At 38.6% G+C, this 14,817-nt stretch overlaps 1 protein-coding gene across 9 annotated transcripts in view; it reads left to right on the forward strand.

Moving 5' to 3' along the window:
- The window catches only part of LOC136034405 (IQ and AAA domain-containing protein 1-like), a 140,652-nt gene that overhangs the window by 20,774 nt on the left and 105,061 nt on the right, over window positions 1-14,817 (forward strand). For 6 of the 9 annotated variants that reach the window (XM_065715563.1, XM_065715569.1, XM_065715572.1 and 3 more), the window contains exons 2-3: window positions 1,299-1,389; window positions 7,947-8,108. In XM_065715563.1, the coding sequence (XP_065571635.1) occupies window positions 1,299-1,389; window positions 7,947-8,108 (253 nt within the window). The remainder of the gene's footprint in view (window positions 1-1,298; window positions 1,390-7,946; window positions 8,109-14,817) is intronic. The other 3 variants (XM_065715565.1, XM_065715566.1, XM_065715567.1) reach the window with 1 other exon arrangement.

A 14,817-nucleotide genomic window follows, 5' to 3' on the forward strand; every position in this document is an offset into this window, starting at 1 on the left:
CCAACCAAAAGGCTGTTTTGGCATGCCACTACTTCTATGGCTACTATTACTGCTGGTAAAGCTAAGGGTACTAAGTTGAAAGTGTCAGGGAATGTGCTGGGGATGTTGAACTAGATCAAAACAAACTGTTTGCGTGCGGGTTGTCAGACATATGTATAAGCAATGTCCTAGAAACTGCTTAGGATATTAAGTTGAGACTTTTAGGGTATGTTGAGGGCGATATATGAAAAAACAAAAGAGCTATATGCATACTGCCAGTAATGCCATTACTAATATGACTATTTCTACTACTGGTGCTGGAGGTATTAGGCCTAAGAAGTTTTCAGGGAGCGTGTTGGGGACGCATTATACTAAATAAAAACACACTACGTGCATGTAGGTTGTCAAAAGGATGTATCAGTAATATTTCAGGAATAGTTTTGAAAATGAAATTGAAACTTTCAGTATAGATTGAGGGTAATGTTGAACTAACCAAAGGTACAATGTGCATACTACTACGGAAACTACAATTACTGCCTACTACTGAGGCTTATTAAGGTTTTTGGGAAATGTTTAGTGGGACTTTGAACTAAATCAAAGCATACTATGTGCATCCAGGTTGCCAAAGGGACATATAAGTAATTGCTCAGGAACAGACTTATGCATACTGCTACTACTACTGATAATGCTGCTACCACATCTACTACTAACTGCTACTACCACAGCACCAAGCCATCTGTTGTCAACACAGCTACGCATGCTCCTCTTCCATCCCAATCTATTCAAAGCGTCCCTCTTGGATATTGGTCTAAAGTATGGCAAAATAATAAAATCCAAGCAAAAGTGGTGATTACAACATACATTTGTCAGATCAATGACAGGGCTCTGGTCATTCATCGCCTTTGTTTGTAGATATGTGCTGGTACACCCTCATAACTAAATGCCCTTGCCCCAAAGACTGTGAGGATGGTTTTCAATCCCAGGGACATAGTTACTGGAGCTTCTATGCAACAAACAGCTAGTCTTTTGGGAAAAATGGAGTACGTCAGGGAGGGGGGGTTGCCCTCTAGGTGATTTTGACACTTAAAAAAGGCTCTGAAATTTTTGATTTCAAATCGAATGAGCCCTTTCCAAAGTTTCTACAACAATTTCATAATCGTATCAGAAGAAAGTGGGCAAGGAATTTGAAAAGGAAAACTTCTGGGTTTTCTAAGGTTTTTATGCTTAATGAAACAATTTTGAAACGAAACTAACCATTCTCCTTTTTACTCTTATGCAAAGACTTGATTAAGTTAGTTGATTAATGTAAATTTTTTCAGATACTATTCTACCTGTTTGGAAAAGGCTGAAAAGCTATTGGAGAAAGTATTGAGAAATGAGCCAGACTTCACCAAGCAGTTCCAAGAAAAGGTGAGGCTAGAAATAGCTGATGTTAGAAACTAAAAGCTATTAATTTTGTTTCCATTTTAAGCTTTCTAGTACTAATTTGTCCTAATTTTATATCTGATAAGGTAAGCTCAGTGTAGGGGGGGGGGGATTATTGACTCCCAGAATCAAATTATATAGCTAATATAAAACTTTTGTTGATTTTAGTCGCATTTACACAGTTTGAAGCTTTTGATACCTCAGTTTTAACATAACTGCACGCAAGGAGGAGGGATGAGTGACAGCGGTGGGGGCTGAGATTGGAATTCTGTTCTGCAACAGGAATGTCAAATCATAGCCTAAAATTCAGCCTTTCGTCCTTAAAAAATCCTTTGAAGTCCTTTTCTTTTGAAGGCTGAAGAATTTGTATGCCTATCAATATAATTACTAGTTCCCCAAAAGGGTTCTTTAAGAAAACTTTGAACTTTAAGCCTCAAAACTGACCTTTATTTCTGGATGTGATCCCCTTCCTCCATGACAATATCGTCTGTCATGAATATCAGGCTTGGACTAGAAAAATTGAGGTATTTTTAACTTAAGAACGGGTGACCGGATCTTAAATGAAATTTGATATTTAGAAGGAACTCGTGTCATAGAGCTCGTATTTCAAATCCCGACCAGATCTGTTGACATTGGGGGGATTGGGAGGGGGAAACTAGAAATCTTGGAAAATGCTTATAAATGTTGTGGATGCGTGACTGACTTAACCGGACTGGATCTGCTCTTTTTGGGGGAGTTAGGTGGTGGGGTTCAGTCCTTTGGCGAGTTTGGTGCTTCTGGACGTGCTAGGACGATGAAAATTGGTAGGCGTGTCAGGGATCTGCACAAATTGACTTGATAAAGTCGTTTTTCCCCGATTCGAACATCTGGGGGGCTGAAGGGAGAGGAAAACTTAGAAAAATTGATTTTAACTTGCGAGTGGCTGATCGGATCTTAATGAATTTTGATATTTAGAAGGACCTCGTGACTCAGAGCTCTTATTTTAAATCCCGACCGGCATTAAGCCTCTGATTTTCCTTTTAAAACAATCTATTGATTCTTAGAATTTTGCTAGAGCTCATACCATATGAGCTCTTGGCTCTTCCGACCTCGTCACAAGTGCCATATGAGCTCTTAGCTCTTGTTAATAGTCGAAAGTGGTTGGAGGGCAACTAAAACCCTTCCCACGTCCACCATTTCCCCAAACGCATCCAATCAAAATTTTGAGATAGCCTTTTTGTTCAACGTAGTTGGAAGGTCCTGAAATTATGTATTTGAGGATGACACCCCCACGGCCCTTGGGGCAAGGGTTGCAAGTTATGCCCTGGGGGGTGATCGTATAAACTTCGGATAGTGCTTATTGGATTGCTAATCAGAATTTTTAGTGCCCTTTTTGAGATTCAGAGTGATGGGAGGGTGGATACCCCCTACACCTCGTATTTTCCTGAAATGCATCTGATAGAAATTTTGAGATGGCCATTTGTTGTCGTAGAAATTTAGAAAAAGGCTTATTTTATAGGAAATTGAAAGGGCTAGTGCCCTTTTTAATAGTCGAAAGTGATTGGCGGGCAACTAACCCCTCCTCCTACGCCCACCATTTCTTCAAACACATCCAATCAAAATTTCGATGTAGCTATTTTATTGAACATAATTGAAATGTCCGGAAATTGTGTCTTTGAAGATGACACCCCCCCCCCAACCCCCGTAGCCCTCGGGGTAAGGGTTGTAAGTTATGCTCCTCTGGGGGCATATAAGGTATATATAGCAAGGGTGATCGTATCAACTTCGGAGGGGGCTCATTGGATTGGTAATCAGAAGTTCTAGTGCCGTTTTTAGGATTCAGAGTGATCAGAGGGTGGATAACCCCCACGCACCTCGTATTTTTCCGAAATGCATCTGATAGAAATTTTGAAATGGCTTTTTGTTGTCGTAGAAACTTCGAGAAGAGCTCACTCGATTGGAAATTGAAAGGGCTGGTGTCCTTTTTGATAGTCGAAAGTGATTGGAGAACAACTAATCCGCCTCCCACAATCACCATTTCCCCAAACACATCCAATCAAAATTTTGAGATAGACATTTTGTACAACGTAATCGGAAGATCCAGAAATTATATATTTGAGGATGAAAACCCCCCACAGCCCTCAGGGCAAAGGTTTTAATTTATCCTCCGGGGGCATATAATTTTTATATAGAAAGGGTGATCGTATAAACTTCGGAGGAGGGTCACTGAATTTGTAATCAGAAGTTCTAGTGTTCTCTTTAAGATTGAGAGTGATCAAAGGGTGGATACCCCTTCCCCCCAAACCACATATTTTTCCATAATGTATCTGATAGAAATTTTAAGATCGCCATTTTTTGTCGTAGGAACTTCGAAAAAGGCTCATTCGATTCGAAATTGAAAAGGTTAGTGCCTTTTTGAATGGTCAAAAGTGACTGGATGGCAACAAGCCCCTCCCCCCCCAATGCCCATCAATTCCCAAAACGCAGCAAATCAAAATTTTGAGACGTCCATTTTATTCAGCGTAGTTGAAATGTCTGGAAATTATGTCTTTGACAACCCCCATAGCTTCTCAAGTCCAGAACATGATTTGAACTTTCCTGAAAAATAATGGCTGTGGATTGTCGGTGTAGTATACATATACTGATATTTATTACTAAAAGTTTTAATAATTTTTTTATTTATTAAAGTTAAAAAAGCTAAAACATTTTAAAAGTAATTAATTATCAACTTTTAAGTGTCAAAAGTGAATGGAGGAGCGTCACCCCCCCCCCCCCAAGCATATCATTCCCGACACCGTATCCGATCGAAATTTTAAGAGAGCAGTTTTGTTCAGCATTGTTGAAAGGTCCAGTATTGGGGATGTCAACCTCTCCACAGTCCTCAGAATAAGAACTGTAAGTTAGACAATTCGTTCATTATTGACGCATAGTATATGTTATTGAGAAAGGTATGCATGTTTGAACTTTACTTTCCAAGAAGACGAAGGCTATTCAGGTGAGCCTTTCAGAGAATGCTGAGGGGTGTTGAACTAAATCAAAGCACGTTATGTGTATACGGATTGTCAAAATGGTACAACACAGGAATAACTGAGTGTATTAATTTGGAATATTCAGGAAATGATAAGGGAGATGATCAGAAAGGCAATATTTGCATGCTATCAACACTACTACAACTACCACACTACTCCATTTACGGCATTAAGGAGAAAATTGAAGTAAATCAAAAGACGCTACGGGCATGCACATTGTCAAAATAGTGTATCTCAAGAGTTGATTTGGGTATTAAGTTGAAACTTTCAGATAATACTGAAAGGGGAAAATCATGTTACCAAAAAGCAGTAACGCGCACACTACTGCTAATACTACTGTTACTGCTACATTTACTACTACTACTACTACTACTTCTGTTGCAACTACTTGTAGGGCTAAGAGCAATGAGATGAAAATTTCAAGAAGTATATAAATATATAGGTTATCAAAAGGACATATCAACAATATCATAGCAATGGCTAATTGTAGTAAGTTGAAACTTCTAGGACTTGATGAGAGGGATGTTCAACTGGCCAAAAGGTAATTGGTTGATATTACTGCTGCTAGTAGTACTACCGCTATTACAACTATGCCCAATGGCGTAGAGGTGAAATTTTGAGGGGGAAGATGAACTGAATCAGAACACGCCCTCTGTATGGGGGTTGTCAAAAAGGTGTAGCGGCAATATCTTAGGAGCAGTTAGGTGTGTGAAGTTGAAATTAACACTTGTTGTGAGGGATGTTGAACTAATTAAATGAAAATATTTGCATCCCAATGCTTCTGCTTCTACTCATACTACTGTTAATGTTACTATTACTACTACCTCTATTACTGCTACTGCCTACTATTACTATTACTCTATTACTACTACTATTAAAAAGAAGGATATTAAGGCGATAAATTTGGGATATATAGAAACTGTCTGGAACTAAATCGAAACACACCATGCCCACACAGGATGTCAAGCGGACGCATAAGAAATGCTTCAGTAATGGTTGTATGTATTAAGCTGAAACTTTCAGCTTAAAAACAAAATTCGTATTTATTTTCACTTTTCTTGCTTTCATAAATAAAAAATATCAAAACTTTTAAGGAATAAATTTCAGTATATGTCAATTAAACTGACAATACACGTTTTTCTTTTCGTTTTTTTTTTTTTAGTAAAGCTCAAATTGTGGACTTGAGAAGGCATGGGGGTTTTCAGCCCTACTCATGTTAACTTTTGCTCGTTTTGAGTTTGACTTGGCTATTTATTGTAATTTCTGTTCGTTTTGAGTTTCATTTATTTATTGATAGTGATTTGTGGTAGTTTTATGCTTGGAAGATTATTTGACTTTATTTTTGCTCATATTATAAAGTTATTAATTAATAAAAACACTAATAAACATAATGGTGACAATACAAGACAGCAAAATAAACAGAAGAAAAACCGATAAAAGCATCAAAGCCAAGCAACCAGAGTATGTATTGAGAGAAAATAGCAATACTTCAAAAATAGAGATGGCGTCCTAGAATACAAGAAAAGCAGATTTGAAAGAAATAAAAAGGCCGCTGAAAGGATCGGTTCTCGAGCACACATAAGAATAGTTACTAAGGTGTCTTGTGATCTAAATTTTAAAAACGTAAAAAACGAAAGAGAAAAGCAAAGTTATTCAACAGACCAGGTCTATCGAGACGAAAAAAAAAAACGCTAGAGAAAAGCAAAGAACCAAGGAGCTCTATCATAATGATGAGGATTACCGGAACAAATATAGGCCAGAGTCACTAGCAGAATAATGAGTAAATATTGGAGTAACTCATATATGGTAATGACTTGCACAAATAGAAAAATATACATTTATAGCCTGATTTTCTGATTCAGTACAAATACTGCTATTAGTACTTACTAACTGCAGCTCCAAGCCACCTTAGGCCAGCACAGCTACGCATGCTCCTCTTCCGTCCTAATCTATTCAAAGCTCCCCTCTTTACACCCTCCCAAGAAGTTTCTCTTTCCCTTAAGTCTTTCTTTACATCCTCCCACCCCATTCAGAGACGACCTGTTTTCGTTTGGCCTTATGCGGTTGGCCGATAGTAGAAATAACCCGTTTTCTTTTAATTCGGATAAGAGATAAGATAAGGTGACTACTGAAAATGGCTATCATAAGCCCAAATGGGCTGAATTCGCACTTTAGCGTCAATAAACAAAAAAACACAAAAACAAACAACAACAATAAAATTATAAAAGAGTCAATGTTAGATAAGTAAAAATGTCAAAAACAATCATAATTCCTAACATCAAAAGGTCATTGCTTAATCAGCACAATGTCAAAACAATGAAAATTCGTAAAACTAAATAGGGAATAAACTTATTAAATCACAAACAATTTAGTTATGTGACCTAAAAATGCCTCGGCAGCACGATTGAGAACACGGGATTCACAGCCAAAGAAGTCATTGGCTGAATTGGACAGGCAAGCAGCACCTTCAACAGGCTCAAAAAAGTTTGGAAGTCGAGTACTTTCTCTCTTCGGCTTAAGCTCCGCCTGTTCAACAGCAACGTTCTGCCCGTCCTCCTCTATGCATCTGAAATATGGCATATCAAACAAGAAAAAGAGAGGAGAATTCAGTCTTTTGAAAACATGTGCCTGCGTAGACGTCTTGGCATCCACTGGACCCAGAAGCTAACGAACGAGCACATTAGAAAACATCACAGGTCAACCGTCCCTCATCGAGACCATACGAAGGCGTAGATGGAGCTACTTCAGACATGTGCTGCACATGGATGATTCCAGAATCCCCAAATCAACATTTTTTTGGTTACCTGAAGGCACCCGCCGCAGAGGAAGACCCAAAAATACACTCCGTCGTACCAACAACAGCGACCTGCGATGCCTTCACGCCTCAATACAGCTGGAGTGAGAAGATATCTTCACAGCCGCAGACTGGAGGCGACTGGAGATTCTTCTTGGACGCCCTGGGTGCCTCTGGAGGCACAGGAGGATCTAAGGTCTAAGGTAAGGTCCTAAAAATAGAAAGCTTGAAATTTGCAAAATGAACATTAAAATTATAAAAAAGGAAGTTGGGCAAAAAGGGAGTAAGGGTGGGAGGAGAATTGCTAATTGAGTAAGGGATGAAAGTCTCTATATCTTTCAGTGGAAACTTTTCCAAAAAGAGGGTTTCTGTTGAAGCAGATCGTGGAGGTTGGTGTCAAAGGGGTGAATAGCGACTAGGGAAAAGGCTAGTTGTCCGAGCGTTATGAAGGGCATTTTTAGCGAAACGCAAGGAAAGTTTTGCTCTCCTTTCCTTAAGGGTGACTAGATTGGCTCTCCGAAGAAGGGAAATGAAAGGCACTTTACCCTCGTTGAAGATAATTCTTGGGCACCTTTTTTTTATTTCTTTTAGTGTTACAGGCAGCAAGCTTGCGTAGTTACATTGTGTTCCCCAAATGTTATACTGACGGGTGTATAGTGTGATATTGTTACTGTCCTTGTGTTATCCTTTTTCAAATATTTAAGTGCTACAACATATTTAACATGTTCTTTTTTTTCTAGCAAAGAGGGGAGCTATTGGAAAAAGTACAAGGTTTATACTTGGCATATTGCCAGATAGCACACATGTTGGATTCTGTTTACACGCACCTATGTCAGCCTCAGAAGCGTCTCTTTGTAAAGAAAGTACTTGATTCAGTCATATTAAGGGGCTTGGAACTGAGAGTAAGTTTTTTAGCTTATTTGTATCCATTAAGACACTCAGTGTGCACTCGTTTACAGTCTTACATACTATTTATTCACGAAAATTCTTTTTGACGGTACTCTACATCCTTAGTATCAAACCATTTTAATTTACCGTTCTAACTTTTGCGTTTGTTGGGACGGGGGTAGATTTTACCCTTTTGTTACATTTTTATAAGACTTGCTTTGACAGATTTCAGATAATCATTTGCAGCAAATCTGTCCCAAAAGATCTGTTAATTAAGTTTACCCCAGTTAAACCCCAGGAAGCTTCAAAAATGAAAAATGAAATTTTTGAGTTTTGAATTTTGAGTTTTGGAGTTTTGAGTTATTTGAGTTTATTTGAACTTATTTGAGTTTTGGAGAATGTGCTAATAAATATAATCCGATGTATTGATTTGCCTTGATGCTTCGATATATAGCTTGATGTACCATAAACATAAAACAAATTCGCAAATTAGAGGAATCTAGGGATAAACTAAGGGTATTTCTTTGGAGCTTATAGGGTACCGTGCAAAACGTTTCGTGGAGATGGCCCATTTTTTGAACCAAGACTGGGCCTGCCTGATTGAATGGTTCACATTGGAGTCATAGAAACGCATTTTTTGTATTAATAAAATAAACATAAAAAAATCCCCCACTCCACAATAGAGTTTTTCTGACATACTAAAACTGATGGTTTGATTTTCATCAAGATCACTTGAATTCTGGGAGTGTTTCCTCCCCTCTCCTTTTTCGAAAATCAGTAAAATTTTCTCAGGCTCGTAGCTTTTAATGGGTAGCATTAAAATTTGTGTTTATATGTTTGAAATCACCATAAAAATTAAGTTCTTTTGATGTATTTTAGTTGTTGTCAAATTCATTTTTTAGAGTTTCTGTTACTTTTGGGCCGAGTCACTCCTTACTTACAGTTCGTTATTGTAGCGACAGCAGCAGCTAGTAAAGAATAGACCATTGCCAATAATAACCAAAAACGTATAAACGGGTTAAAAGAAAATCTGTATAATGAGAAAAAAAAATTCTATTTGTTGCTGATTCGAAAATGGCAACTATTATCTTGATTAGTCAATATTGCAAGTTTGCTGAGAAGACAAATTTATGGGAGTTCCAAAAATATCCTGAAACACCTCAAATATTGGCGTCGAAGATTGCAATGGCATTGTTCTTCTAACGTAATATTTCTGTCTTCTTCACTTTTATTTTGAATCGTCCTGATTCTCGCTGTTGCTTGTCTGCTAACAGCTCAATTCTTTATTCTTCACTTTTATTCTTGACACGTTCTGATGCTTGTTTGGTAGTATTTATCTGGGGGCCTGATGAGGGTGTTTCTGGTAAAATGCAAGGGAATTTGTGTTCTCCTTTACTTAAGGTTTACCAGGTTCGCTCTTCAACGAAGGAATATCTATACGGGAGTTTACAGTCATTGAAAATAATTCTTAGACACCTTCTTTATGCTGCTTTTATTCTTTCTGACAATTCACTGGAGATACTGTGTTGTCATACAGGGCAGGCGTACTCACGGATTGGGCGTACAAATAAAATATAAATTCTCAAACAATGGGAATTTGATAATTTTTTAGGACTGTAAGGAGGGAAAATGCGGTATCTGTGCGTTTTAAAAAATCATTAACACAATGATACCCTTTGAAGTCGCTTGAGATGGTAACACCCATTAATTTCACCTTGTGAAAGCATAGTGGATAAAGCCACGGTTAGAAATGGCAAGGACCAAGGTTCAATCCCGCATGTCGCAAGGAATTTCTATGCCTTGCGATGACGTAGTGGCTAAAGCTGCACCTTATGATTGAAGGTTGGCAGGTTCAATCCCACGTATCGCAAGGAAATTGACCCGTCAGTTTCACACTACTAACTGACATTTCGGGGGGGATTGAATGGGTAAAGGAAGGGAGAGTCTTAAGAAAATTAAATTTTAATGTTTTGGATTTTAAAGGGTTGAATTTCACATTTTTAGCAACAGTTTCATCTGATATATTTTCTGAGATATTCATTGGGCTACTTTTTAAATTTTTGAAACGAGTCTTTAAGACTGTTCGATCATCAACAAATTTGTATCTGTCAGACAATTCGATATTAAGGCTATTTATCATTTCGAGAAATAAATTGGACCTACTAGGGCTCCTTGGGGCACGTCGGTGTAAATTGGGAGGGGGTTAGAATGCATCTTAAGGTATTTGACAACTTGCGTTGTATTAGAGAGCAAAGAGACAATTTTTCTAATTAAAAAGGGATCAACTTGAAGTTCATTGGATAAATCTTCTAAAAATGTGTTGTGGTTAAAATTGAGAAGTCCTATCGCTGTCAAACACCTTTGGTCTTCAGTTTTATCGATTATGAGCAAGCTTTGGATTCTGTTGATAGAAGAGCGTTAGTAAAGGTCTTATCCTTATATGGTATACCAGAAAAATACATTAAAATGATTTGTGCTATGTACAAGAATAATACTGCTGCGGTTAAGGTAGGAAATGAGGTTAGCAACTGATTTTGCATTAAATCAAGAGTTCAGCAGGGTTGTATTCTATCCCCCTTTATATGGATCATTTTGATGGCCTTCGTCTTAGGGAGCACAGGAAAGGCGATTGGAGACCTTGGAATCAAATGGGGAGGAAAAATGCTCCTGGACTTAGATTATGCTGATGATTTAAGCATATTAGATGAAAGTGTGAGCAAAATGAATGACTTTTTAGAGGTTTTGCGAGTTCAGGGTGCTAGAATAGGCTTGAAAATTAATGTGAAGAAGACTGACTCACTAAAGCTAGGAATAAGTGAAGATGAAAAGGTGACGTTGGGTAGCGAAAAGATTTATCAGGTTTCAGCTTCACTTACCTTGGTAGTATTATTAGTAAAGATGGTGGGAGCAGTGAAGATGTTAAAAGTAGAATAGCTAAGGCTCAGGGTGTTTTTTCACAGTTAAAAAAAGTTTGGAAGAATAGAAAGATAAGTCTGCAACCCAAGATTAGAATATTGGAAGCTACAGTGATGACAGTGGTCAAATATGGCTCTGAAGCATTGGCGCTCCGAAAAGCAGATGAAAACTTACTAGATGCTTTCCAGAGAAAGTGCCTACGGATTGTTCTGGGTACACGGCTGACTGACCGTATTTCAAACAGTAGGCTGTACGAAAATGTGGTTCAATCCCCCTCTCTAGGGATATAATGACAGAAAGGTTGAGATGGCTAGGCCACATTCTGCGGATAAAGGATGACAGACTGCCGAAGATTGGGCTTTTTGGCCAACCGTCTGTGGCTGCACAGAAAGCAGATTGTCCTTGTCTGGGTTGGGAGGATGTCATAAATAAAGATTTAAAGTAAATGGAAACTTCTTGGGAGGGTGTAAAGAGGGAGGCCTTGAATAGATTAGGTTGTAGGAGGAGTATGCGTATCTGTGTTGGCCTCAGACGGCTTGGTGCTGCAGTGAGATATTAGTAGTAGTATGTAGTGGCGTATAAGCAGAAGTCTGTTGCCCATTCATCGTCTGTTGCCCATGTGCACAACACTATGGTTTTACCTCATTATCTGTACCTTAGCCCATTTCTGCAAATATTTACGGCTAAAGTTAAGCTGAAATTACGTCCACTGTACTCAAGTATGCAAAGTTTTTACTGCGTTCACCACCATGGAAAAGCAATAGGTATGTTACGCGCCAGTACCGTGTTACCAACCCTGAAGAAGCGATTCTGTCCCAAATTGATCGATATAATTTGTCTGTCAAGCCCCACCCATGGGCCAAGGTTTTACAGCAGTAGTCGGCATTTGTTTCTCATTGTTGTGTTGTTTTTTTTTGTTTTTTTTGTGTCAGAAGAATTTGTTTCTTTTTTTTGTGCTCCTTCTGTTTTTTCATTGATGGGTATTAAATGCATTTATTCATTCATATAATGTAGGCTATTTAATATTGCAGTAATGACGTATTTCTCCGTGACACAAATGGAGTTCTAACTTGCTGCTCCTACCTTAAACCGGTTACCTTTTCGGTTTGCAATTATTTTCATTGTCTGGTTGAAAGTGTAATTTACCAAAACATTATTATATCGTTAAAAGCATAAAAAAGTAAATCAAGCAGTATTTTCAGCTTGTCCCAATGACAGTTAAGGAATCCCTTATATTTTTACGACCATTGCTTTGAAGCCTCCTCAACCCCCTCCCCCTCCCCATCACAAAAAGGAAAAAAAATCAAACCAGCAATTATGACGTTTCTGTAAAGAATTTATGAACAGCTTCTTAGATAAATCACATAATTCACTACCTTGTGACAGTGTCGTGGATGAGCCTGGGACTCACGATTCAAGGTTCCCTGGTTCAATCCCGAGTGTCGCAAGGAAATAGACGAGAAAAATATCTTTATCACAATTTTTTTTTGTTTGAATAATTTCCTTCAATCTGTTTCTGTCTGGCTCAAGACCTTTTTTGTTATCTAAAATAAACACAACAAGTGTTTTTATCCGCCACAATTTCATTCTTTAATTAATTTTCTTAACATTTGGCCAATGATGTCAGACTCAAACTTTACCCTAAAAGGCAGAAGGAAGACAGCCGTATATACATACATTGCGGTTTATTACCAAGTATAATTGTGTATCAGTTTTTATGGCACTTGGTATTAACCAAGTGACATATAGTGATCGCGAATTCTGTTGGTCTGTTGGTCGGTCTGTCTGTCAGTCTGACTGTCTCTGTTTTGCTAGTTTATGCACTTCCAAATAGGCTAGGACGATGAAATTTAGCATGCGTGTCAGGGACTAGACCAGATTAAATTAGAAATAGTCTTTCTCCCGATTCGACCATCTGGGGGGAGTGGGGGGAGTGGGGGGACGGTTAATTCGGAAAAATTAGAAAAACTGAGGTATTTTGAACTTACGAATCGGAGATCAGATCTTAATAAATTTGATGTTTGGAAGGATATCGTGTCTCAGAGCTTTTATTTCAAATCCTGACCGGATCCGGTGACATTAGGGGGAGTTGGAGGGGGAAACCTAAAATCTTGGAAAACGCTTAGAGTGGATGGATCGGGATGAAACTTGGTGGGAAAAATAAGCACAAGTCTTAGATACGTGATTGACATGACTGGAACGGGTCCGCTCTCTTTAGGAGAGCTGGGCGGGGGATGGCTAATTCGGAAAAATTAGAAAAAATGAGGTATTTTTAACTTACGAAAAAATGATAAGATCTTAATGAAATTTCATACTTAAAAGAACATCGTAACTCAGGTCTCTTATTGGGAATCCCGACCGGATCCAGTGTCATTGGGGGAGTTGGGGCGGGGGAAAAACTGGAAATCTTGGAAAAGGTTTAGAGTGGAGAGATCAGGATGAATCTTGGTGGGAAGAATAAGCACAAGTCCAAGATATGTTGCTGACATAACTGGACCGAATCCGCTCTCTTTGGGGGAGTTTGGGTAATTGTGGAAAAATTAGAAAAAATGAGGTATTTGTAACTTACGAACTGGTGGTCAGTTTTTAATGAAATTTGATATTTAGAAGGATCTTGTGCTTCAGAGCTCTTATTCTAAATCCCGATCAGATTTGTGGGAGTTGGAGGGGAAAACGGGAAATCTTGGAAAACGTGAAAATTGAGGTATCTTTATCTTACGAATGGGTGATTGGATCTAAATGAAACTTGTATATCTTATGTCTATATAGGATATGTAGAAACATCTTATGTCTCAGATGCTCCGTTTTCAATTCAAGTCGGATCCGGAGGCATAGGGGGGTTGAAGGGGGGAAACAGAAATCTTAGAAACCAGAAATCTTGGAAAACGCTTAGAGTGGAGAGATCGGGATGACACTTGATGGGAAGAATAAGCACAATTCTTTGGTACATGATTGATATAATTGGGATGGATCCGCTCTCTTTGGAGGAGTTTGGGTTGGGGTGTTAATGCGAAAAAATTTGAAAAATTGAAGTATTTGTTACTTAAGAACGGGTGACCGGATTTTATTGAAATTTCATATTTAGAAGGAAATCATGTCTCATAGCTCTTATTTCAAATCCGACCAGATCTGTTGACATTGGGGGGAATTGGAGGGGGAAACCGGAAATCTTGCAAAACGCTTAGAGTGGAGAGATCGGGATGAAACTTGGTGAGTAGAGTAAGCAAATGTCGTATTTACGTGATTGACGTAACTGGACAGGATCCGCTCTCTTTGGGGGGGGGTCTAGTGCTTTGGCGAGTTTGGTGCTTCTGGAGGTGCTAGGACGATGAAAATTGGTAGGCGTGTCAGGGACCTGCACAAATTGACTTGATAAAGTCGTTTTCCCCCATTGGACCATCTGGGGGGCTGAAGGGAGAGGAAAAATTGGAAAAAAGAGGTAGTTTTAACTTACGTGTGGGTGATTGGATCTTATTGAATTTTGATAGTTAGAAGGACCTCGTCTCTCAGAGCTCTTATTTTAAATCCCGACTGGCATTAAGCCTCTGATTTTCCTTTTAAATCAATATATTTATTCTTGAAATTTTGCTAGAGTTGGCTCTTCCGGCCTCGTCACAAGTGCCATATGTGCTCTTAGCGCTTGTTATGGAGAGGGACTGGTGGATTTTTGTGTAGGTGGTTTGAGTGTGAATGTACATCAATAAGTGCAGTTCCCATTCTGTTGAAGACAGTCGACATGCATACCGACAAAATACAAGATGGTGTTACACACGCATCGTTTTGACAAAAGATGATATTCCATTTAAC

Source organism: Artemia franciscana, chromosome 13, assembly GCF_032884065.1.
Source record: "Artemia franciscana chromosome 13, ASM3288406v1, whole genome shotgun sequence".
NCBI lineage: Eukaryota > Metazoa > Arthropoda > Branchiopoda > Anostraca > Artemiidae > Artemia > Artemia franciscana.